Genomic DNA, 25,274 nt, shown 5'->3' with positions numbered 1-25,274 from the left:
AGCAGGCTGGCTGAACCCTTCAGTTCAGTTCTGCTCTGGCCTGTGAATAAACAAGAGCTGTTTGAAGAATCGCTGTGTCGTCTGATATGTTCACCCAAAACTTAACAGCTAGAGTAGACATGAAGGTTGTCTCAGTCCTCCAGCCGGAACTTCCTGCTTTCCAGGACTGAAACGGAACTTCCTATGTGTAATTTCAGATGGGTGTGGCCTCTCTTGAAGTAAGAAAGAACCAGAATCACAGGCTGGCGACCATCTTGTCTCTCTTGTCTCTATCAACGCCATCTTAACAACAGCACTACTAAAATGTACCCCTGGCTCCAGGCCAAGAGAAGAAAAGTGGGGCTTTCTCCCATAAGGAGATACTCACCACATTTAAACTATGTTCTAACCTTTTAAGTCTGGGAACCTTTGTGTGAACAGATGATTACTTTTGAGTAAACGTTTTATACTTTACAGAAGACTGCGTAGCGTCTTATTTTAGGAGGGATTAAACGAGGGAAATATTTACAGAGACTCTAACCAATCTGAGCAAGCTATCTGCTGTGCATGTGTTTAAAAAGGGGGGATGTTAACTCTGCTGATTTTGTTGAACTTGTAAAGAGAAGTTGGGATAGGATATCTTAGACAATATATCCTCCCCCACATCCCTAAACATTCCCACAATATTGATATATCGCCCAGGCCTCATCCTTGCTACAGTCCCATGAGCTAGACTGGACTAAGAGAGAGAAAGAGACAGTGCTTGCCCAGCCAGCTTTTGAGAAGGCTGTGGCAGGATTTGAATCCAGGTCTCTTTGACCCTAGTTTAACCAGTGCAACACAACAGCTCCTTAACTTCCCTCCTGTGCAGCCTCTCCTTGTTCGGTCTGCTTATAATCTTATTTCTTCAGGGGCTCCTGAAATGCATCCCTCACCGTTTTTACCCCCAATTGAAAACAAAGCAACAACTATCTGCTTGAGGGAAGGGAGTATTGTTTTTGGAATGAAGATGTCTGACAAAGCAAATTCCTAGCTGCTAAATATATGACAGGAGTGCAGCTTAGCAGACCCACCAAGCTGGAATGGTGGACCTTTGCAGAAAAAAGAGAGAAAAAATAATCACAGAGAGGGACACAAATTAGCAACATAAGCCCTCTAGCTGGGAGGGCTATAACATCAACCTCATTTTGGGTGGAATAAAAACTGCCCCGTTTCTTCCACATTTCCCAGGGGCTTTACGAACGTGGGAAGACAACTGGAATTGCAGTTAATCTTAAACAGCCCCCACACAAAGGCCCGGATCCCAAAGGCAGTTGGTTTAAAGTCGGTCAAAAGTACAATGTATACAAGTGAAAAACCATTAAAGGGCTTCAAATGAGCCTCAAGAAGGGAGTTCTAGAGCCTGTGTGCAGGCAAGGAGACAACTCTTTTGCCCATTTCCTGATAAATGTACCTGATATGTTGGTGGGATGCAGAGACGATGCTCTCCAGAAGAACTTAATATATGGGCAGGTTTATATGGGAGAAGTAAGCCATGGTCCTAAGCCATTTAGGCCTTTAAATTGCTTTGAAATGCTTGAAAAACAAATGATTTTATCTTTTTATGTTGTGACCTTTGGATGAAAGGCTGTATACAAATTTAATAAATACAGTGGTACCTCAGGTTACAGATGCTTCAGGTTACAGACTCCACTAACCCAGAAATAGTGGGAGGCCCCATTAGCTAAAGTGGTGTCTCAGGTTAAGGACAGTTTCAGGTTAAGAACGGACCTCCAGAACGAATTAAGTTCTTAACCCAAGGTACCACTGTAATAAGTTTGTTGGTTAACTTTTCTACTAGGGCAGTTTCCCATACATTTGAGTACCAGCCGTCAATGTTCATTCCTGAGAGGTCCTTCCAGTGTCTAGTTATGATGGTTCATGTCATGTGTGCGTGCATTGTTATCCTAGAAGATATTTAATGTATAAACCAGGTGCAACTTAATGTGCTTCCATACAGCCCATTTATGTTGAGCATTCATCATGATTTGACTGCACAGCGATTAGATGACCCTGGAAACTCAATGAGCATTCATTCCGATTCTGCAACCTGGATTTGCCTGTATGCAATTGAATAATAATTATTTTATTATTTTATTTTATTATATATTTATTTTTTACATACCTCACCCATTTGGCTTGGTTTCCCCAGCCACTCTGGGCTGCTCCCAACAGAATAGAAAAAATACAATCAAACATTTAAAACTTCCCCTGCTCCTGCCAACCTAGCAGTTCGAAAGCACGTCAAAGTGCAAGTAGATAAATAGGTACCGCTCCAGCGGTAAGGTAAACAATGTTTCCATGCGCTGCTCTGGTTCGCCAGAAGTGGCTTAGTCATACTGGTCACATGACAAGGAAGCTGTACGCCGGCTCCCTCGGCCAGTAAAGCGAGATGAGCGCCGCAACCCCAGAGTTGGTCACGACTGGACCTAATGGTCAGGGGTCCCTTTACCTTTAAACAGGGTTGCCTTCCAATGTCTTCTAAAAGTCAGATAGTTGTTTATTTCCTTAACATCTGATGGGAGGGTGTTCCACATGGCGGGCACCACCACCGAGAAGGCCCTCTGCCTGGTTCTCTGTAACCTCACTTCTCGCAGGGAGGGAAGCACCAGGAGGCTCTCGGCCCTTGCCAGAATCCCACCCGAAAACAGCAACAGTCTGGAACTTCCCCTTTGGCTTCCATTGCCTGCTTGGATGCTTGCAAACCATCTGGGAGAAAGAAAAGTGCCTGCTTACTTTTCACGGTTTCTTTGCCATCTTTAGTGGTGGTTCCTTCATCAAACTTCGGGTTGTTGACCAGGTTGTGCACTCCTAGGACAGCTGTAAAAACCACCAACAAGAGTACAGGTGTTAGCTTCAGCTATCATCATCATTTATTCCCCGCCCATCTGGCTGGGTTTCCCCAGCCACTCTGGGCAGCTCCCAACAGAATATTAAAAACACAATAAAACATCAAACATTAAAAACTTCCCTAAACAGGGCTGCCTTCAGATGTCTTCTAAAAGTCAGATAGTTGTTTATTTCCTTGACATCTGATGGGAGGGTGTTCCACAGTGTGGGTGCCACCACTGAGAAAGCCCAGCAATATAGGATTTCAATAGCCCAGCAATGGAAAAACTTGGGGGGAAATCTACATTTGCCTTTGTGGTATAAGAACTTATGGACTTGGTCTACTGAGTCATAGCCATGCCTTTAAAGTACAGGGGTCCTAGCATCCAGGGGGCATTAACCCTCGATTGTGGTGTCAGTCCAGATTGGGAATACCAAACCTGTAATCAGGGGGAGTCTCTTTTGTTTCTTTTCTTTTCTTTTAAGGATAGTGAGGGCACAAAGGGTTAAAGCCCTCCTGTTCCCCATGCAGATCAGGAACCCCACACTAGCCTTTTGTGTGCAGGGGGGAAAGGCACAGCTATGTAGCTAACAGAATGTGTGATTTGGATGGATGTAATAATGGAATAGGGATGCGGGTGGCGCTGTGGGTTAAACCACAGAGCCTAGGAGTTGCCGATCAGAAGGTCGGCGGTTCGAATCCCTGCGACGGGGTGAGCTCCTGTTGCTCGGTCCCAGCTCCTGCCAACCTAGCAGTTCGAAAGTACATCAAAAGTGCAAGTAGATAAATAGGTACTCTGGCGGGAAGGTAAACAGCGTTTCCGTGTTCTGCTCTGGTTTGCCAGAGGTGGCTTAGTCAGGCTGGCCACATGACCCGGAAGCTGTACACCAGCTCCCTCGGCCAATAAAGCGAGATGAGTGCTGCAACCCCAGAGTCGGCCACGACTGGACCTAATGGTCAGGGGTCCCTTTACCTTTAATAATGGAATACTGAATGGTTTCGTTTATACAGTATAAAATATGCAGGGATTTATGTTATGCAAAATGATCCATGGAAAGAGAAGAAGGGAAGTCTTTGATATTTTAAGGTTGTTTAAATGAATTGTAAAACAGAAAATTACACACACACACACACACACACACACAACAGAATGTGTGGTTTGGTCCTGTCAGCTTATATTGCAGCATTATGGATGGCCCCCTTGAGAAGCATGTTAGGAGTTGCAAAAAAAAACACAGGGCTGTTGCTGCCAGCTGTGTTAAGATACCCAGGCCCAGTTTGAGATAACCCAACTGTTCAAAGATGGCAACAAACCTGCTAGATCGTACAGCTCAGTGTCAGAGGCACTGGCCAGGGCTTCTTCTAATTCTGGATCCAGAGTTACTTTCTCCTCTGTGCGGGTTTCTATTGGTCTTTCTTTAGGGATAAACGCTTTTCCTTTAAAAAGAAAAAGGGGAAAGGAAGAGAAAGCAAATTAAACTGGATGGTGGTGATATAACCATCAGTAAGGCTGGCAGGGTTCACCCACTTAAGAATTTATTCAGAGAGAAGTTGTATAGATCTTTGTGTAGTGTGAATGCCCAGATTCTGGTAAATGCCGTCATGGAACACGTGACTGCTGACCATCCCGGGCAAATGTTGGGGAAAGGAAAAAAAGATGCCTGTTTCTCCACTTTCCAGACCCATATTGTTGATGTTCTGAGTGTTAAGATATTCTCAATGTAATAATAATAATAATAATAATAATAATAATAATAATAATAATAATAATAGAATTTCTATTCTGACCTATATCCGAAGGTCTCAGGGCGGTTCACATAAAATATCAAATCCTTAATCAAAACAAAATCAACAACCTAATAAAAAAACACCCAAAAGAGCCAGCATTTTTAAAAAGGGTATAGGATGTAGATCAAGTCAGACAAAGGCCTGGTTGAAAAGGAAAAATTTTGCCTGGCGCCTAAAGGTGTGTAATGAAGGCGCCAGGCAGACTTCCCTGGGGACAGCATTTCACACAGGGAGCCACTGCAGAGAAGGCCCCGTTCTCGTGTTGCCACCCTCCGGACCTCTCGAGGAGGAGGCACACGAAGGAGGGCCTCAAAAGATGATCTCAGGGTCCAGCTAGGTTCATATGGGAAGAGGCAGTCCTTGAGGCATTGCAGTCCTGAGCCATTTTAGGCTTTATAGGTCAAAACCAGCACTTTGAATTGGGCCCGGAAACTAAGTGGTAGTTTGTCTAGGATTATCAGCACTTGATTTCAGATGCAGAATGCCTGTATCTTTCGCCCTCCAGATGTTACTGACCTACAACTCCCCTCATCCCTGGCCATTGGCCATGCCTGTCAGAGCAGATGGGAGTTATTGTTCAGCAACATCTGGAGGCCCAAAGGGCCCCAACACTCGCTCAACTCCATCTTGCAAAGTACCCAGGGTGGTGCCCACAGGTGTACACATGCCCACAAGGCCTCCCCTGGCACCCACAGGGCGTCCTATCCCTGCTGAAATTAGGTTTAATAGAAGTATCCTGCTGTGGTCAGTACAATAAGTTGTGGCTCGGATGTGGTGCCTGCAATAATTTCTCCCGCCTGCCAATCTGTCCCCAGGCTCCAAAAGGTTGGTGAACCCTGATGAAGAAGAGCTTTGGAGAAGTGGAAAGCTTGCTTGATGTTTTGTGACCTTTTTGTTGTTGTTTAGTCGTTTAGTCTGACTCTTTAGGTTTAGTCGTTTAGTCTGACTCTTTAGGTAGTTCCAATAAAGATGTTGTTCTACGGTTACTTTTGAACCGCAACGTTCTTTTTTCAAACTGCCTCGAGGGTTCTTGTTGTTTACACTCAACAATGTTTAGGCAACACGATGACCATATACATACGTAATAGACAATCTTTATAGAATTCCGTTTTGTAAAGTGATATGTCATGCAGGTCATCGTCCGTAAAATTTTATTTTCAGCTTATGAAGCAATTCTATATTCTCCCACCATGCTGAAGAAGATCTACAAAACACCAGTCAATATCTGGAATCTCTGTTCTGTGTTGGACATTATATTTACTGAATTTCAGAGACTTTGAGACTAAGATTTCATTTTGAACTTGTCATTGTTTGAAGGAATTCTATAAAGATTGTCTATTACGTATGTATATGGTCATCATGTTGCCTAAACATTGCTGACGTTCTCTTTGCAACATGGGGGTTTGTTTGGATACTTATTGTTGTTTACACTCAAGCAGAATATAAATTTCACAAAACGAATAAATAAAATTAAAAGAAATGCTATGAATTCAGTTGTTGCTCGTTTTAAAACACGGCCAGCGCCCAAGTATCTTTTTCTGGAACTGAACGCTAAGCAGCTGGGTTTCATTATGAGGATTTTCCAAGACATTTGCATCCTGGCCTGGGTTTTCCCACCAGCCAACGTCATCTCATTCCCTATGGATTCCGGTGAGAGCAGAACTAGAACATCAAGTGCATTCTCCTCTCATTTTATGAATCGGATGACAAAGGCAAAGCTTTCCAAGCATCTGACAACTCTCTAAGAAGCACCCCTCTGGGGGAACATCCCATCACACAGAAGCCTTCAGACAGCCTCACAGGCTCTGAAAAACTGTCTCCACAAAGCTGCATTGCCTATTTGATTGCTATCATCCGATGGACCCTAGATTTTACAAAGCACTTTCTGTGAGAATCAAACGAACATGATTTCCCCCGCAAGTTACCAGAAGTTCCTTGAGGCAACCATGTTACAGCAGCACGAAACATTTATCAGTAGAACAAGTTGGATGGCTATCTGTCAGAAATTTTTATTTACCGTGTTTTTCGCTCTATAGGACACACTTTTTCTCCTCCAAAAATGAAGGGGAAATGTGTGTGCGTCCTATGGAGCGAATGCAGGCTTTCGCTGAAGCCTGGAGACTGAGAGGGGTCAGTGCGCACCGACCCCTCTCACTCTCCAGGCTTCAGGAAGCTATCCGCAAGCCTTCGCAGCGCACCCCGGGCTTCGGGCAGATATACGCAAGCCTTGGGAGCCCGGCAGGAACTCCTGCCAGGCTCCCAAGGCTTGCGGATAGCAGCCTCTTCTGGGGGCTGGGGTCGCGGGAAGCTTGGGCTCCCCCCGCCCCAGCCCCGTGCCTGGGGGGGGGGAAAATATTTTTTTTCTTTATTCCCCCCCCCCAAAAAAAGCTAGGTGTGCCCTATGGGCCGGTGCGCCCTATAGAGCGAAAAATACGGTATTTAATTTTCTTGCAATTCCTGCGTTGCAGGGGATTGGACCTGAATTCATCTTGGGGGAACCTTCCAAGTCTACAACTCTATGATTCTTTAAGTGGCTTTATCTTAGCACTGCATTGGATGTAGCCCTGCATTCCCAATCTTGCATGAGGTTCACTACTGCCACTGATGCAGCTGATCCAACTCTTTGAGCTCATCATCTCTTTGCACTAGTTTAATAAAAAGGTAAATTTATAGCTGTTCTCCATGTAGCTGTTTTTCCGCCAGACCTAGCAGTGTTTGGTTACTAATGTGAAGAACCCAGACAAGAAGTGAACTAGATGGGTCTGATTCAGTTTAAGGCTGCTTCATGCATTCGAGGAATAAGAGACAAATAATGCACAGAGTTGATCGATTTTGCCTTGTGATATTTAGCTGCTTGTATTATTTTTAGGGAGGTGATTCATAATTTCCAGACTTAGAAGCTAGCAATACTATGACAACTCCCAAAGGAATGCCTCCATGCTAGTACATCTCCCCATATTAGCAATGCCCATTAAAACCTTATTTCCCCCTACAATATATTCATGATGATGATAATGATAATAACAATAATAATAACAATAATAATTGCTGCCCTTCACCTTAAGGTTCCAGGACATGTTGCAACAATTAAAACTGTGTATTAGTAAATTCTCTCTCTAGCTCAGCAACTTTTCCCTTTCTTTGAAGCTGATAGCTTCGCTAGGAACACTTGAACATCAGTATTAAAGCACAATATTTAAAAGTTTTAACCTAAAATGAACACAAAGAAAGTGGGCTCTAAAAATATACATTCCAAGTGTCAAAAGTGAAGGTAAAGAGGTCCATTAAGTACAATAAAGTAAAGGTAAATGGACCCCTGACCATTAGATCCAGTTGTGACCGACTCTGAGGTTGCGGCGCTCATCTCGCTTTACTGGCCGAGGGAGCCGGCGTACAGCTTCCGGGTCATGTGGCCAGCATGCCTAAGCCGCTTCTGGCGAACCAGAGCAGTGCACAGAAATGCCATTTACCTTCCCACCGGAGCGGTACCTATTTATTTACTTGCACTTTGATGTGCTTTCAAACTGCTAGGTTGGCAGCAGCAGGGACCGAGCAACGGGAGCTCACCCTGTTGTGGGAATACGAACCACCGACCTTCTGATCGGCAAGTCCTAGGCTCTGTGGTTTAACCCACAGTGCCACCTGCGTCCCAACACAAAGTGGGCTCTAAAAATATACATTCCAAGTGTCAAAAGTGAGGGTAAAGAGGTCCAAGTACAATAGCCTAGTGGCAAATTCAGAAGTGTAGGGTCCTTGCATGATAGTCACAGCCGTGCCCCTTCAAAGATTATACAACCTCCTAAGATTCCTAAGAAAATACGAGCAGCCGCTCTATCAATTTCCTTCCCGATTCCACAGCCTTCCTATGAAGCTTTTGGAATTCTCTCCTCCCGCCCTGCTTCCCCCAGCTTATTCCACAACATAATCAAAACCATACAGCTGACTTTAAAGAACACACACACACACACACACACACACACACACACACACAACTTAGCGTTCATCTTTTAACCAGCTGGTTGACACTGGAGAGCTCTTTTTGTTCAAGTATTCCCTAGTGAAGCCATAGGCTTCAAAGAAAGGGGAAAGTTGCTGAGCTAGAGAGAGAAATTACTAACTGCAGGGCTTTTCCAGGAAGAAGAGTGGATTTTAAACTCTCGCCTCCTTCAGCGCTCTTTCTGTCCCTCCTCCTGATGTGGTACATACAGGTACAGCTGAACCTTGATTCCAGAGTGAAACATTTGCACATGGGATGGTGTCAGGGAACTGCCATCGGAGCCAGAGGAGGAGGGAGGGCTCCAGAGGGATTCCGGAGAGCGTCCCAGGAGGGAGAGAGGCAGCCCATCTTCTGGGGAAGGAAATCAGCGTAGCACCAGTGGAGAAGGGGGGCAAATGGGGGAATCGGCGAGGGGGCTCCAGGACTCCTCTCCGGAGACCAGCAGGGAGAGCACGGGTCCTCCGCTGCCCAGACCCACCCTGCGCAGAAGACTTCCGCGCAGGGAGAGTAGGAGGAGACTAGGCGTCAAAGAACTTCTTTGCTGGAAGAAGTTCAAGAAACGCCCACTGACGGATTCTGCCAGCGATTGAGACAGCCACGGATGGGTGGCTGTCCGGACAGAAAGCGTTCACCCAGGTAACCCAGCCAAGCGTGGCGCCGATTTACGCACGAGCAACCCCTAGAACCATTACAGATGGTGTTTTCTTTAAAAAGCATCAATAGACTCACATGCACCATCTGCACAATATCACACTTTGGCACTAAGTGCAATCTAAAAGAACACTCCTACTTTGCCCCAGACCAGGTCTCAAGGTACAACTTTTTTGGGTGGGACTTGAATCTGGAGGTTGCAGGGGTGGGTCCCCAAAGCTGGCAGTGGGGTTTTTTTGGTCGGGGCTGTGTGCATTTCAATAGGTCCATGGGGAGCAAACTCATTGGCGAGGCAGCCATGCATTTGCCTATCCTTCTTATTTTTAAACTGGTGCTGGCAAAAAGTACAGTTTTGAAATATTATTTTTTAAAAGCAGGGAGTGGGCTCCGCTGTGCATCAGTGTGGAAGGACAAGGGAGCTGATGGATCAAGTGCCGTGTGTGCACCAACAAGAAACCAGACTGATTTACCTATTTATATAATAATAATAATAATACTAATAATAATAATAATAATAATAATAATTTATACCCGCCCATCTGGCTGAGTTTCCCCAGCCACTCTGGGCGGCTCCCAATCCAGTGTTAAAAACAGTACAACGTTAAATATTAAAAACTTCCCTGAACAGGGCTGCCTTCAGATGTCTTTTAAAGATAGGATAGCTGCTTATTTCCTTCACATCTGAAGGGAGGGTGTTCCACAGGGTGGGCGCCCCTACCGAGAAGGCCCTCTGTCTGGTTCCCTGTAACCTCACTTCTCGCAGCGATGGAACCTCCAGAAGGCCCTCGGAGCTGGATCTCAGTGTCTGGGCAGAATGATGTGGGTGGAGACGCTCCTTCAGGTATACAGGACCGAGGCCGTTTAGGGCTTTAAAGATCAGCACCAACACTTTGAATTGTGCTCAGAAACGTACTGGGAGCCAATGTAGATCTCTCAGAACCGGTGTTATGTGGTCCCGGCGGCCACTCCCAGTCACCAGTCTAGCTGCCGCATTCTGGATTAATTGCAGTTTCCGGGTCACCTTCAAAGGTAGCCCCACATAGAGCGCATTGCAGTAGTCCAAGCGGGAGATACCTACAGCATGCACCACTCTGGCAAGACAGTCCTCAGGCAGGTCGGGTCTCAGCCTGCGTACCAGATGGAGCTGGCAGACAGCCGCCCTGGACACAGAATTAACCTGCGCCTCCATGGACAGCTGTGAGTCCAAAATGACTCTCCACCCGGGGAGTTTGAATACTGAATTAGATTTCAATTGCTTTATTGAAGTTTTCTGACAATATGGCTACTGTTTATGTTCTCTTTGACAGATTTTTGGATACTGTATCTTTTGTTGTTGTTGTTTAGTCGTTTAGTCGTGTCCGACTCTTCGTGACCCCCTGGACCAGAGAACGCCAGGCACCTCTGTCCTCCACTGCCTCCCGCAGTTTGGTCAAACTCATGCTGGTAACCTCGAAAACATTATCCAACCATCTCGTCCTCTGCCGTCCCCTTCTCCTTGTGCCCTCCATCTTTCCCAACATCAGGGTCTTCTCCAGGGAGTCTTCTCTTCTCATGAGGTGGCCAAAGTACTGGAGCCTCAGCTTCACAATCTGTCCTTCCAGTGAGCACTCAGGGTTGATTTCCTTCAGTATGGAGAGGTTTGATCTTCTTGCAGTCCATGGGACTCTCAAGAGTCTCCTCCAGCACCATAATTCAAAAGCATCAATTCTTCGGCGATCAGCCTTCTTTATGGTCCAGCTCTCACTTCCATACATCACTACTGGGAAAACCATAGCTTTAACTATACGAACCTTTGTTGGCAAGGTGATGTCTCTACTTCTCAAGATGCTGTCTAGGCCTGTCATTGCCCTTCTCCCAAGAAGCAGGCGTCTTTTAATTTCGTGGCTGCTGTCACCATCTGCAGTGATCACTGAGCCCAAGAAAGTAAAATCTCTCACTACCTCCATTTCTTCCCCTTCTATTTGCCAGGAGGTGATGGGACCAGGGGCAATGATCTTCGTTTTTTTGATGTTGAGCTTCAGACCATATTTTGCGCTCTCCTCTTTCACCCTCATTAAAAGGTTCTTTAATTCCTCCTCACTTTCTGCCACTCCTCACTTTCTTTCCCCTTCATGGATCACTGCCCCTTCATGGATCACTGCCTTGCCGTGGCGAAGGGGCTTGAAGAACTCAGAGAAGCTATGAACTATGCCGAGCAGGGCACCCAAGATGAACAGGTCATAGTGGAGAGTTTTGACCAAACTGGAGGAGGAACCGGCAAGCCACTCCAGTATCCCTGCCAAGAAAACTCCATGGACAAAGACAACTGTATCTTTAAATTTCCTGAAATTTTATGTGATTCATTGCACCTGTGGGTAGCCTTTATAAAGCTACCAGGGTTCTGCAAAGAGTACCAGCTTACTACACTTTTAAGCCAGGCATAGGGAAACTTGGCCCTCCAGATGTTTTGGGGCTACTATTCCCATCATCCCTGACCACTGGTCCTGTTAGCTAGGGATGATGGGAGTTGTAGTCCCAAAACATCTGGAGGGCCAAGTTTGGTCATGCCTGCTTTTAAGTGATTGCTGATCCATGGCCATTCACAATTAATTTGGTATGTATTTATTATTGGTTGTTTATATGCAGGCCTGTCATTTCAATATTTGTATTGTATTTGAATGTAATGGATTTCATTTTATATTATTGCCAGCTGAGGAAGAATTATCATTGAAACAGTTCATTATCCTGGAAGAACTGTTCTGTCAGAGCACCTATCACCTCACGTTTGTAGGATATTGACTGTGGAAAGGCATTCTGCCTCCATTTCTGTGATCTTTGACAGTGACTTACCAACCCTACCATTCCTGGTTATGGAACAATTATTTGATTCCTATTATTTGTGACTCCATGCACATATTATACACCCTTGTGCAAATTAATTGAAACAAAGCATGTTTTCTATCTTGCTCGTAATCCTGTACTCAAAACAAACACGAAAAGTCAGTTGATCATTATGGTGTCAGAAGCCTGCAGCCAATGGAAGGAATGATGCGCTCACCACAATATATTGAGGTTCTACGAAAGAGAGCTTTTGCAGAGCTGGAAAAGAGGTATCCTGATGGTACTGGGATATTGCAGCAGGACCTAGCCCCCTGTCACACATTGAAAGTGGTGAAGAAATTCGTGACAGAGCAGCAAATACAGGTACTTGATTGGCCAGGGAATTCCCCAGACATAAATCCCATTGAGAATTTGTGGGCTATATGCAAAAGTCGCCTCCGTGCTGTAGACTGTACGACTATGGAGAAGCTCATTCAGGCGCTGATTCAAGAGTGGTCCAGGGATCCGAAAATCAACAGTGACTGTTCGAAACTAGTAGACTCCATGCCAAACCGTGTTCAAACGCTGCTTTAAAATAGCAGAGGTCATATCTGTTACTAATGTGAGTTTTGTACATGTATCTGTGAGTTTTGTACAATAAACTACATTGTTTGTTTCAATTAATTTGCATACGGGTTATGTCTTCTGCTTATGAATTTTGAAACGGTATAATGTTATGAAAATTTTATTAGTATATTATTAGCCGAAGTGTTCCTTGTTGTTTAGTGTGTGAGTGGAGACATTTTAGCAGTTGAAAAAGAAGCGAGGGGAGAGCCTCAGCGCAATGTCACGCGATACAAATGCACAAGTGCCTCCGCTCCCATAAATCTGAAACAGTGAAAGGCGCGCTGCTCTGAGACTGGCTGTCCCTCTGCTTAACTGCTGACTGGCTTGTCGCTGCCTCAAGGTTGGCTAACCTCAGGTCTAAGCCTCCAAGGCAGCCACACATACCCTCGGTCATTGCCATCTCTCACAACTGAAGGCTGGTTCCCTTTTCTTAGGAGGCCCCCTCTTCTTCCTTCCCAGAAGTCGAACTGGCAACATCCCCCCAAACAGCTCAGTTCCAGTGAGGATCAGGCTACGAAAGCTTTCCAAACAATCGTTGCCCTGCCATTTATACAACAGGCTCTGCCAAAATAAATATTGTGGTCAGAAACACCACATAGATCACACGCCCTGCCAGCCTCGCTCGCGCCTGACCCTTACGCAACAACGATAATGTGTTGCCAGCTTCAAATTAGGAGACACATCTTGTGCAAGAGCCCGGAAGTCTCCCACAGGGCTCATTCGTACGGCGAAAGGTTATCGTAGCAAGACAGCACTCGCAGGAGTCCAGTTTCAGACAACCTGTCCTTAGATACAACGGTTCACATACACACAATACATTTAAAGCACACGCACCCCACCGGAATAATCCTGGGAACTGTAGTTCACCCCTCATTGTTGTTTAGTCGTTCAGTCGTGTCCGACTCTTCGTGACCCCATGGATCAGAGCACGCCAGGCACTCCTGTCTTCCACTGCCTCCCGCAGTTTGGTCAGACTCATGTTTGTAGCTTCGAGAACACTGTCCAACCATCTCGTCCTCTGCCGTCCCTTTCTCCTTGTGCCCTCAATCTTTCCCAACATCAGGGTCTTCTCCAGGGAGTCTTCTCTTCTCACGAGGTGGCCAAAGTATTGGAGCCTCAGCTTCAGGATCTGTCCTTCCAGTGAGCACTCAGGGCTGATTTCCTTAAGAATGGATCGGTTTGTTCTTCTTGCAGTCCATGGGACTCTCAAGAGTCTCCTCCAGCACAATAATTCAAAAGCATCAATTCTTCGGCGATCAGCCTTCTTAATGGTCCAGCTCTCACTTCCATACATCACTACTATACTATACGGACCTTTGTTGGCAAAGTGATGTCTCTGCTTTCACCCCTCACAGAACTATAATTCCCAGCACCCTTGACTACAATTCTCAGGCTTCTTCTTTTTAGGGGAGGTGTATACAGCCTTCAGGAAGCTTGAAAACCAGCTTCTCCAGTTTGACTCCAACTCGCACCAGCCCCAGCCAGCATAACCCTATGGTCATTGGTGATGGGAGTTGTAGTTTATGCAACACCTGGATGGCCTTATCTTCCCCATCCTGTGTCCAGGTGCAGACCTTATGGCTACACCACACCATGCCCATTTTTATGGGTTTTTGTTTTTTGTTGCTTTTGCATTACACCCACCCTGAAAAGAAACTCTGCAGACCTTAAAAGCTGGCTCACTGTCTGAAGGCAACCCTGTTTAGGGAAGTTTGGAGTGTTTGATGTTTTATCGTGTTTTTAATATTCGGTTGGGAGCCACCCAGAGTGGCTGGGGGAACCCAGCCAGATGGGCGGGGTATAAATAATAAATTGTTGTTGTTGCTGTTGTTGCATTTTGACTGGTCCTTTAAAAAAAATGCACTGCCTAACTGTGGATTTTGGACAAAACAGCTTCTGACTGAGGGGGCAGACCAGAGACCAAATTTGTAATTTACCAAGGTGCGCTTATACAAATCACTTGGGAAGACAGGCGAACTAATATCAGTCTACTGGAAGAAGCAAAGATCACCAGTGTTGAAGCAATGATTCTTCAACATCAACTTCGTTGGACCAGTCATGTTGTGCAGATGCCTGATGATCGTCTTCCAAAGCAACTACTTTATTCCGAACTTAAAAATGGAAAGCGTAATGTTGGTGGTCAACAAAAGAGGTTCAAAGACTCTCTCAAGGCAAATCTTTAAAAATGTAGTATAAACACTGACAACTGGGAAACACTGGCCTGCGAGCGCTCCAGTTGGAGAATAGCCATTACCAAAGGTGTCATGGGTTTTGAAGACACTCAAACTCAGGACGCAAGGGAGAAACGTGCTAAGAGGAAGAAGGCATGCTTGGCAAATCCACACCGTGATCAACTCCTGCCCGGAAACCAATGTCCCCTCTGTGGAAGGATGTGTGGATCCAGAATAGGCCTCCACAGCCACTTACTGTGTTGTTGTTGTCACAGTAACTCCCTCTCTCTCTCTTTTTTCCCCCTTTCTTTTCCTTCTCCTCCTGTGATGAGGCTACATTTTAATATTTTAATGTTCCATTATTTTAATGTATTTTATTTTTGTTTTTAAGTTGTAACCATTCATCTTGTTTTTATTATTGCTTGTAAGCCGCTCTGAGCCCGGCCTTGGCTGGGGAGGGCAGGGTATAAATAAATTATTATTATTATTATTATTATTATTATTATTATTATTATTATTAAAACAGTGTTTATGGAAGACAATCTTACTCAGCTACGAATGATCACCAAAGAAGAATAATACAAATCATATGTTAGAAGTCTGCCACTTGGCACTGAACTTCTGTTGCTAGGTTGATTTTCAGCATGAGGCCACCCATTTACCCTGCCATTTTGGCTATCCGTGAATATGAAGGCTTACCTTTCTTTTCTCCGGTAAAGGGCACGATGTCCTCTCTGTCTTGCTGCTCCAAGGCTTGTTTCTCCAAGTAGGACAACAACCGCTCTCTGTCAAAAGGTCCCGTGGCAGGTTTACTGGTCTGATCCTTCTGACGGAAGCCTGCAGGCAGAAGCGCATTCTGTCAAGGCAGACATGAGAGAGGGGAGCAGAGAGTCAGTAGGATGGCAAACTTTATTTAGAGCAATTCTTTAGCCAGAAAGGCTCCCTGAGCAGCTAGAACAAGGCAGTCCCTGTGCGCAAGCTTACTATCTAAAACACACGACACAAAAGGAAAAAGCGAGGGGTAGGGAAGAGGAAAGGGGAGTGCAAACTCAGGTGCACATTTTTAAAGACTGGGACACACGTTCTTAAATAGTAGTCGAGTCCCTACCAGAGAAGAATGGCAGATTAAATTGATGGATTATGCCGAAATGGCAAAAATGACCGGAAGAATCAGAAATCAGGAAGACCAGAATTTTAATAAGGAATGGGGGGAAATTTATAATTTATTTTTAAAAATCATTGTAAACAGTTGAAATTGTTAGTAGGATTGGAATAACACTTGTAGTTTAATGGTGAATTTTGGATATAATGGAGTTGTAAAAGAGTTGGATTATCATAAAAGATGCAGGAGGAAATGACTAACAATAAGACCCACAAAGGGAAGTTCAGGAGATTCTCTGGAATCTTGTTTTTAATTATGTATGTTGGATATGTGAGTGTAAAACTTTAATTTGAATGAATGAATGAATGAATGAATGAATAGTTATCCTGATGATCAGCTGAAATGAAAACAGCTTCAGGATGAAAGGAGCCAGAGCTAGCGTTTGCCCTTATTTTCCACCTCTCCCATTGCTGTAACTTGCTGCAATCTCTGCTGCCAGATGATAGTTGAGAGACGGTGGACTTTCAGAAAGTTTCCACATTATCTGTAATTTTACACCCAGTTCTTGCCTGTGCTCATTAGGGAGCAAAGAACGATGAGACAGGAGCTTCCAAAGGTGAGCTGAAAACATTTTTTTTAGCCCAACACCAACACATTTCAAGTCTTACAACCCTTCTCCAGGAGCACCATTCAAGTGAAATTGTATACCATCAATATCTACAGTGGTGCCCCGCAAGACGAACACCTCACAAGACGGAAAACCCGCTAGACAAAAGGGTTTTCCGTTTTGGAGGCGCTTCGCAAAACGAATTTCCCTATGGGCTTGCTTCGCAAGACGAAAATTCTTGCGAGTTCCTGCGGGGTTTTTTTTCCCTCCCCCCCCTTTTTCTAAGCCGCTAAGCCACTTATCAGCTGATCTGCTAAGCCGATAATCCGCTAAAAGCCGCTAAAAGCTGCTAAGCCGCTAATAGCGCTAATCCGCTAATCCGTCAATGGGCTGGCTTCGCAAGACGAAAAAACCGCTAGACGAAGAGACTCGCGGAACAGATTAATTTCATCTTGCGAGGCACCACTGTACTGCCTATGGGTGGCATATCATTTATTTCAGGAATGTTACTAAAAACAGGGCTGGTTACAGATTTGAGAGGAGCCACAGCAAAATAGTAATTATTATTATTATTATTATTATTATTATTATTATTATTATTATTATACCCCGCCCATCTGGCTGGGTTTCCCCAGCAACTCTGGGTGGCTTTAGCATTAAAAACAGAATAAAACTTCAAACATTAAAAATTTCCCTAAAAATGCCTCCTAGCCCCCCTCTTGAAAAATACGGTCACTCTGAGGGGGGAAATAGCCGCTACAGCACCACAGTCAGTGACAAAAATGTTGTGAGAAATAAAATAAGAACCACTATGTCTGCCACAAAAAAAGGAAAAAAGAAAAAAAGCTCTCTTGAGCCTTTCAAAAAAGAATGTTGTTCTCCTTGAAATTGCCCCGTAGGAACAATCAAATTTTGGTAGTTCTTCCTACCAACTCACCTTCATCCTCCATGGGTCGAGTCTTACAATACATGTAACTCTGAGCTTTGTAAAGATTTTGATTTGTGACCTTTAAGGCTAAAATCCAATTGTTCTTATTTATTGGACTTTTTACTTCGCCTTCACCAGAAGGTCCCAGAGCAGGTTACAACATTGTAAAACTACAATATTAAATTCAGATAAAACAATCTACAATATGAGAACAGAGTGGGTCCTAAATATATATCGGGTGTCAGAGTGAAGAGGTGTGTCTTCATTATATGATGGAAGTTGTACAACGAAGGTGTCAGACGCACCTCTCTGGGAATGAAATTTCACAGCTTTAGGGGCTGCCACAGAGAAGGCCCTGCCCGCACCCTCCAACATTTCTCTGATGAAATTAGGGGCATCTCAATCCATAATGATAATTTTACTATTTATACCCCACGAATCTTACTGGGTTGCCCCAGCCACTCTGGCCAGCTTCCAACACATATAAAAACATAATTAAACATTAAAAAGCCCCTTCCCTATACAGGATTGCCTTCAGACGGCTGGGGGGGGGGTCGGATAATTCTATATCCTCCTACATTTCTCCAATGAAAACAGGGACATCCTAAGGCATGGGTAGGCAAACTAAGGCCTGGGGGCCGGATCCAGCCCAATCACTTTCTATATCCGGTTTGTGGACGGTCCAAGCATCAGTGTGTTTTTACATGAGTAGAATGTGTCCTTTTATTTAAAATGCATCTCTGGGTTATTTGTGGGGCATAGGAATTTGTTCTCCCACCTCCCAAAAAATATAGTCCGGCCCCCACAAGGTCTGAGGGACCGTGGACTGACCCCCTGCTGAAAAAGTTTGCTGACCCCTATCCTAAGGAAAAGCGGGACATTCCGGGATCAAATCAGAAACCGGGACGGCTTCTCTAAATCAGGGATGTCCCTGGAAAATTGGGACATTTGGAGGGTCTGCCTCCCCTGACCTGGCCTGGCCAAGGACCCCATAAAATTCCAAGGACAGTAAAACTACCAAGAGGGCCCTCTCTGCTCATCTTAAGAGAGTCTCCAGGGAGGATGGTGGTCTTTCAGATATGAAGGGTCTAAGTTGTTTAGGCTCTTAAACACGAATGTCATGTTTGGTACACACCTCTGGATCCAGATCATCAAGCACACTTTCCAGCTGCTTTAGCTCATCCTCAGAGAGTTTGTTAAGAATTTCATCTTCGTTGATATTCTTGTACTTCTCCAACTCTTTCCGGAACGGCACCGACATGGCTCTTTCTAAACAGGGTCCTTTGAAGGTTGCCTGTCAATCATTCAAGAGTCAGTCTTCCCGATCCCTGTGAAAATAATAGATAATAATAAATTGTATTTACCGGTATATCCTGCCCTGCCCAGCCGAAGCCAGGCTCAGGGCGGCTAACAACAATAAAATAATACAACATTATTCTCTTTATTTTGTTCTCTTTATTTTTTGCTTAATAATAACAAAAGAATTATTACTTATATGCCACCCATCAGACTGGGTTTTTATTTTATTATATTTATTAAATTTGTATACTGCCCGTAGATCTCAGGGCAATAGTTTGGCCCTCAGACGTCAACACTAGTTTCCTAAAAGAGAACAGCTTTTTCTTCTCACCCACCGGTCCTGTGGAATCCTAGAAGGCTGGCAACCCTAATAAATCTTAATAGATGTACAGGGTTATGTGAAACTAGGAGCCAAAGAGAATTAGTATAATCCTTGCCGTTTTCTGCTGCTAAATACTGGCATTAGTTTTACAAAAGCTGACTTGATCCACATTAGAGCTCACACTCCACCCCTTGGACGCCCCCATTTTAAAGATAAATGTCTCCGAAATATTACATGCAAACTGTTAACAGCTCCTTTGAACGATGGGCAAGGAATAGGGCTGAACCTATAAGAAAACATCTAAATAAGATATCAAGTACTCCAGCCAGCAGTAATTCACAAGCCGGAAAATATTTTTTACAACTGCATTAAGGGCATGGGAGGGTGGCAACATGAGAACAGATGTTATGAGGTCTAAAACTGGAGAGTAAGGCTGCAATTGTAACTTCACTAACCTGGGAGTAAGCCTCACTGAATTTGGCTGCGAGTGCAGCTTTCTCCCGATTGAAGTGCAGAGTGTTTGAGGACTGGGACATTCACAGGGAAACCAAAATGCTTGTTTACAAAGCTACTGTACTACCAACCTTACTGTATGCTTATGAAACATGGACCACTTACAAATGCCATCTCCAGCTCCTCAAAAGATTGTCTCCGAAATCAACAGTGTCTCCAGAAAATTTTGCACATCACTTGGGAATACAGGCAAACTAATGCCAGTGTACTGGAAGAAGCAAAGATCACCATTGATGTTGAAGCAATGATTCTTCAACATCAACTTCATTGGACTGGTCATGTTGTGTAGATAACTGATTATTGTCTTCCAAAGCAACTACTCTATTCTGAACTTAAAAATGGAAAGCGTAATGCTGGTGGTCAACAAAAGAGGTTTAAAGACTCTCTCAAGGCAAATCTTTAAAAATGTAGTATAAACACCGACAACTGGGAAACACTGGCCTGGGAGCGCTCCAGTTGGAGAACAGCCTTTACCAAAAGTGTCATGGGCTTTGAAGACACTCGAACTCAGGACAAAAGGGAGAAACTTGCAAAGAGGAAGGCATGCTTGGTGAACTCCTGCCTGGAAACTTATGTCCCCACTATAGAAAGATGTGTTGATCCAGAATTGGACCCACTATTAAAACCGTGTTTATGGAAGACTATCTTACTTGGCTACGAGTGATTGCCAAAGAAGAAGAAAGATGACTTCTGAGTAGTCGTAGTTAGGATTGCACTCTTCAGGTTGTGTTTCTGTGTTCTATTCAGTTGTCCCCTGATGCGAATGAACAGGACGACCATAGCTTTGTTGATTTCAATGGGTCTAATCTGAACAAAACAAGCATTCAATTCAGTCAGGAGTGGGAGCCAAAGATAAGAGCCAGGGACCAAGATAACCTGTTGTTTCAAATCTCATCCATTCAGAACTCATTCTCTCCAATGGCATTACACCAGTATTCTTTTCTTCCACAGTACAGGACAAGAAAAGAAAAGAAAAGAGATTCATTTCTGCAGTAGTCAGCTGGGGAAAGAAATGTTTACTTCTCCAGCTCTTAGGAAATTGCTATTTAATCATATGATTACCATGCTTGCCTTGCTAATTGGATTCTCCACCCTTAGCCTTATGCAAATAAACTGTGCCATGCCCTGTCTGAGAGCCTTATCTCTTCTACAGCTTGAGGCTCTCAAAGAGTTCATTGGTCATATCCTCTGTTCTTCTCATTCCCTTCCCCTCCCCTCCTTCCTTGTCTTTTTTGGCATGTTCTCCAAGCAACTTGCTCACTTGGGTAATGGGGCTCATTAGAGCGAAGCAGAGCTTGCCAAGGTACGCAGCAACGAAGCAACAACAACTCAGCAAAAAAAGAGAAGGATCTAATGCACATTCATGATTGGGTTGTACTTGCCTGCACAATAATAACCAGATTATTCCACAAAAATATGAGTCACTGCTCATCTTATACGGACTGAACTTTAGATAGGAGACCAACTGCCTCCAGTCTGCAGATACAGCACAGCATTCACTCACCAGAAAGCAGAATTTTATATAATACTTTTCATAAATCCTGGGTAGGGAGCCTGCATTTTGGCTGCCTGGAATGGGTCGTGGAACTGTGATCATGCCCCTTGCTTGCCTGGAAGGAGGATAGACAGGTGTGTGGTATTCAAGGCTCACCCTACCATTAGGCAGAGGGGGGCAGGTGCCTCAGGCGGTAGTGGTGGGGAGTCAGGCAGAAATGGCGACAGGGCTAGGCCAAGATTTTGCTGCCTGAGGCAAACCAGAAAATAGCTCACCCCCACCCTGGGAGTTGTAGTTTGTTAAGGGTGCTGGGTTATCAGGCTCAGGGACAAAAAAGCAGACCTCCAGGCCTCTCTGTTGAGGCCCAGGCCACCCTTTCTCCAGTCCTGCTTTGCCCCGTCTCTGAGTGTGCCCCCCCCATTTATCTATTTATACTTTTCAAGTTTATAACGGTAAAGGGGCCCCTGACCATTAGGTCCAGTCGTGACCAACTCTGGGGTTGCGGCGCTCATCTCGCTTTATTGGCCGAGGGAGCTGGTGTACAGCTTGCGGGTCATGTGGCCAGCATGACTAAGCCACTTCTGGAGAACCAGAGAAGCACACGGAAACGCCGTTTACCTTCCCGCCGGAGTGGTACCTATTTATCTACTTGCACTTTGATGTGCTTTTGAACTGCTAGGTGGGCAGGAGCAAGGACCGAGCAACGGGAGCTCACCCCGTCGCGGGGATTTGAACTGCCAACCTTCTGATCGGCAAGTCCTAGGCTCTGTGGTTTAACCCACAGCGCCACCCGCATCCCTCTTTTCAAGTTTATGCATTTCACCAATTTTACAATCATTTTGACGTTTTGAAAGTTGACTTCCTTCCCCCCTCTTTCTGCGGTTCAAAAAATTTTTTTTTAATATCTTCTGCATATCCAAATTAACTTTATTTGCTCATTTATTTCATCTTCTTTAAATATATACTCTTACAAAACTGCAGGTTATTATAATAACCCTGCCAATGTTCTTATCTGTTTACAATGTATCTGTAAATATTCAATAAACCATCTCCATTCTTTTATTTAAAAAAATGTTATCTTGATTTCTTATTCTTCGCCATTTTCTCATATTCCATAAGTTTTTGCATCCATTCTTCCCATGCTGGGACTTCTTCTTCTTTCCATTTTTGGGCGAGGAACATTCTTGACGCTGTAGTCGCATACACGAATAAGTTTCTATACATTTTGGGTAGTTCTGTCCCTATAATTCCCAAAAGAAGTTTAAGTGTTTCTGACTGACTGAAATGTGTCTTTGGATGGCAAGAAGGTACTCTGGTGGTGGAAAAGCACTCATTCCCCCCTCCCTGGCCACACACACACACACACACAATTGAAAAGGCTTCTATTTGACCAAATCTGGTCATTCTCTAATGCACGGGTGTCAAACACAAGGCCCGCGGGCCGAATCCGGCCCGCCAGACCTCGTCATGTGGCCCGTGTAGCCGCTGCCGGCCACCAGCCTTCACCTTTTATTCTCGCTTTTCTCCTTTTTTTGACACAAGAAAGCCGCCTCTTCAGCGCATGCGCGGCAGCCTACAAGCCAGAGAACGTCTGCCCTCTAGCGGCGCCGGCCGTTCTACACAGGAAACCTCCACTTTACATGCATTCAGGAAACCTCCACATGTTTTTATATTGAGCGCATGCCATCCTGTGATGTGACAGATCCAATGACTGCCTGAACCCTTCTCTCCTGTACTGTAAATACATATGATGTATGTAGGGGGGGTCTGCTTATAGTCGTACAGATACAACATAGTCCTACAGATACAACTGGCCCTTTGAGGGTGACCAAACTGCTGATGCGGCCCCCGATGAATTTGAGTTTGACACCCCTGCTCTAATGGACCGAGTCAATCAATGCTTTTTTGTCCATCTTGACAAAGATGCCCATGTAACAATACGGCTATTTATGCAAACCAGCCCCCTCTTTCTTTGATCTAGAGAAAAATGAAGGAGCTCAGCATTAGGGAAGAGAAGTGTGGGTTGATGCGAGGGGTCACCCTTCATCTTTGATGTCTGGGAAACCTCCAAAAAAGAAGTACAACAAGAGCATTTTATGGGCATGGAGTCAGAGTCTGCAGGGCAACAGGTGGGCAGCCAGGTCTGGGTCAGGCCTCAGAACTGACACCTGAGGTGGTTCTAAAGGAGGCCCCAGAAGATACCCACAAAAAACTGAAGCTTTTCTATCAAGGATTATAGGGAGAGAAGTCCCCTAAAAGATGATTAAGCTGTTTGTGTATGTTACAACTTGCAGCTAGGATTCTTTGCACATTAAAATGGAAGGAACCCGAAGAATGGATAAGAAAGGTGATGGACTATGCAGCAAAGTTAACAACCAAATAAGTTAACAACCAAAATAAGAGGACCTGATGACAAAGGTTTTGCAGAAGAATGGAAGCCTTTTTTGGACTATATAAAAAAAGATATTATTATATGATGAGTATGAGAGCAGCATTTGAACTATGAGTGACAGAAGAACTTAAAGATTGAGGAGCGTTGTCAAGATATGGGGGAGAGAAGGGAGAAAAATAAAAGCACCATGGAAAAGGGGCTGGGAAGTCAATGGAAACGACAAAGAAAAAACGTTTTACTATATATTGAAATGTATTTGGAAAACTTAATAAAAAATATGGTAAAAATATGGTAAAAAGAAGGCCCCAGAATAACCTTCCAGACCCTCACGGGGGCCTTCCCCTTAACCTGAAGAACCAGATGTCCCCACCACACCTCAGCAGTCCATCAGCACAAAGAAGTCCACGTGTCCATTTTCAGGTGGGATTGGGGCTGGTTCTGGAGTCCGAGGTTCTCCACAAGGGGATGCAGCTTGGAGGAGGTAGTCTGGAGACACAGGCTTCAAAGGCCCCCAGTCTGCTCCCAGCTTTTGTTGGAGCAAAATGCTCACCTGGAGCTATCCATGGTTCTTCAGGTTAAGAACTTTGCTTCAGGATAAGAACAGAAATCGGGCACACATTCTACTCATGTAAAAACATGCTGATTACTGGACCGTCTGTGGTCTAGTACTGGATTTAGAAGGCAATTGGGCCAGATCTGGCCCCTGGGCCTTAGTTTGCCTACACATGATCTAAACCAGCAGTTCTCAACCTGTGGGTCCCCAGATGTTGTTGGACTACAACTCCCATCATCCCTGAGCTCTGGCCTTGCTAGCAAGGGATGATGGGAGTTGTAGTCCCAAAACATCTGGAGGGGCGAGTTTGCCTCTGCCTGCTCTACACCGTATGGTTCTGTTGCTGCAAAAGATTTTGCATCCTCACACGAGGGCAACAGTCAGAACTTGGAGACGCACTGATACATTTTCCAGCGATGTGACGCCTTCCCCTAGTTTATCCTTAAAGCCTTCCCCTAGTTTATCCTTAAAGTAGCTGTTCCTGTTCAGGAAAAATATACATCTTTGTTTCAAAAAAAACACCCTGCGGTTATCTAAGGTCACAATTTTGCAATCATGGCTTTGGTATCCCACAGAGGAAGTTTCCCAGGCTGCTGTTTGAGGTTTTTCGCTTCCCCCCTGCAAACAGCGATAACAACATTCCATGGGAACACCAGACTAGCCTCGTTGAAAGGGAGACATCCTGCACAACCCTTTGGAAAAAATTACAGCTAATAGCAGCAATCTTTCACATAATTGCCCAGTTCTTCCAGACTGGTAGGCTCTGACTGCTTAAGAACAAGCCTCTTCCTTGGTCTTTTTCCATTTCAGATGGATGAGAGGTGGAGGATCAGATCCAGACTTACAGAGCAACCCAAACACCCTTTGCTCTGAGGGAGCATAGAGTCGTAGAATTGTAGGGTTGGAAGGGACCCTGAGGATCATCTAGTCCAACCCCCTCTGCCTTGCAGAAATATGCAGCTGTGATGTTTGTGTCTCGGGTGGGAGAGTTAGAATTGCTCCAGTTTAGCTTGTCAAGGGTGCTGCGAGTTGTAAGGAGACCCCTATTCCCCTGCCAGAGCTACAATTTCCAGCATTCCCTGGTTAAGAGAGATTGATTGCTAAACACTCTGGGAACTGTAGCTCTGGTAGAGGTGTAGGAATCTCCTAACAGCTCTGAGCACCCATAACAAACTACAGTTC

At 44.8% G+C, this 25,274-nt stretch overlaps 1 protein-coding gene across 1 annotated transcript in view; it reads right to left on the bottom strand.

Moving 5' to 3' along the window:
* The window catches only part of LOC310831731 (tropomodulin-2), a 47,736-nt gene that overhangs the window by 12,246 nt on the left and 10,216 nt on the right, over positions 1-25,274 (bottom strand). The window contains exons 2-5 of the mRNA XM_083712864.1: positions 18,654-18,846; positions 15,581-15,737; positions 4,163-4,285; positions 2,755-2,838 (exon numbers count right to left, since the gene is read on the bottom strand). Of these exons, the coding sequence (XP_083568990.1) occupies positions 2,755-2,838; positions 4,163-4,285; positions 15,581-15,737; positions 18,654-18,779 (490 nt within the window). The 5' untranslated portion in view covers positions 18,780-18,846. The remainder of the gene's footprint in view (positions 1-2,754; positions 2,839-4,162; positions 4,286-15,580; positions 15,738-18,653; positions 18,847-25,274) is intronic.

The sequence above is a fragment of the Podarcis gaigeae genome (genome assembly GCF_964106915.1).
Source record: "Podarcis gaigeae genome assembly, chromosome: 14".
Classification (NCBI taxonomy): Eukaryota; Metazoa; Chordata; class Lepidosauria; order Squamata; family Lacertidae; genus Podarcis; species Podarcis gaigeae.
The sequence above is the reverse complement of the archived record's forward strand: the minus strand, read 5'-3'. Positions and strand labels throughout refer to the sequence as shown.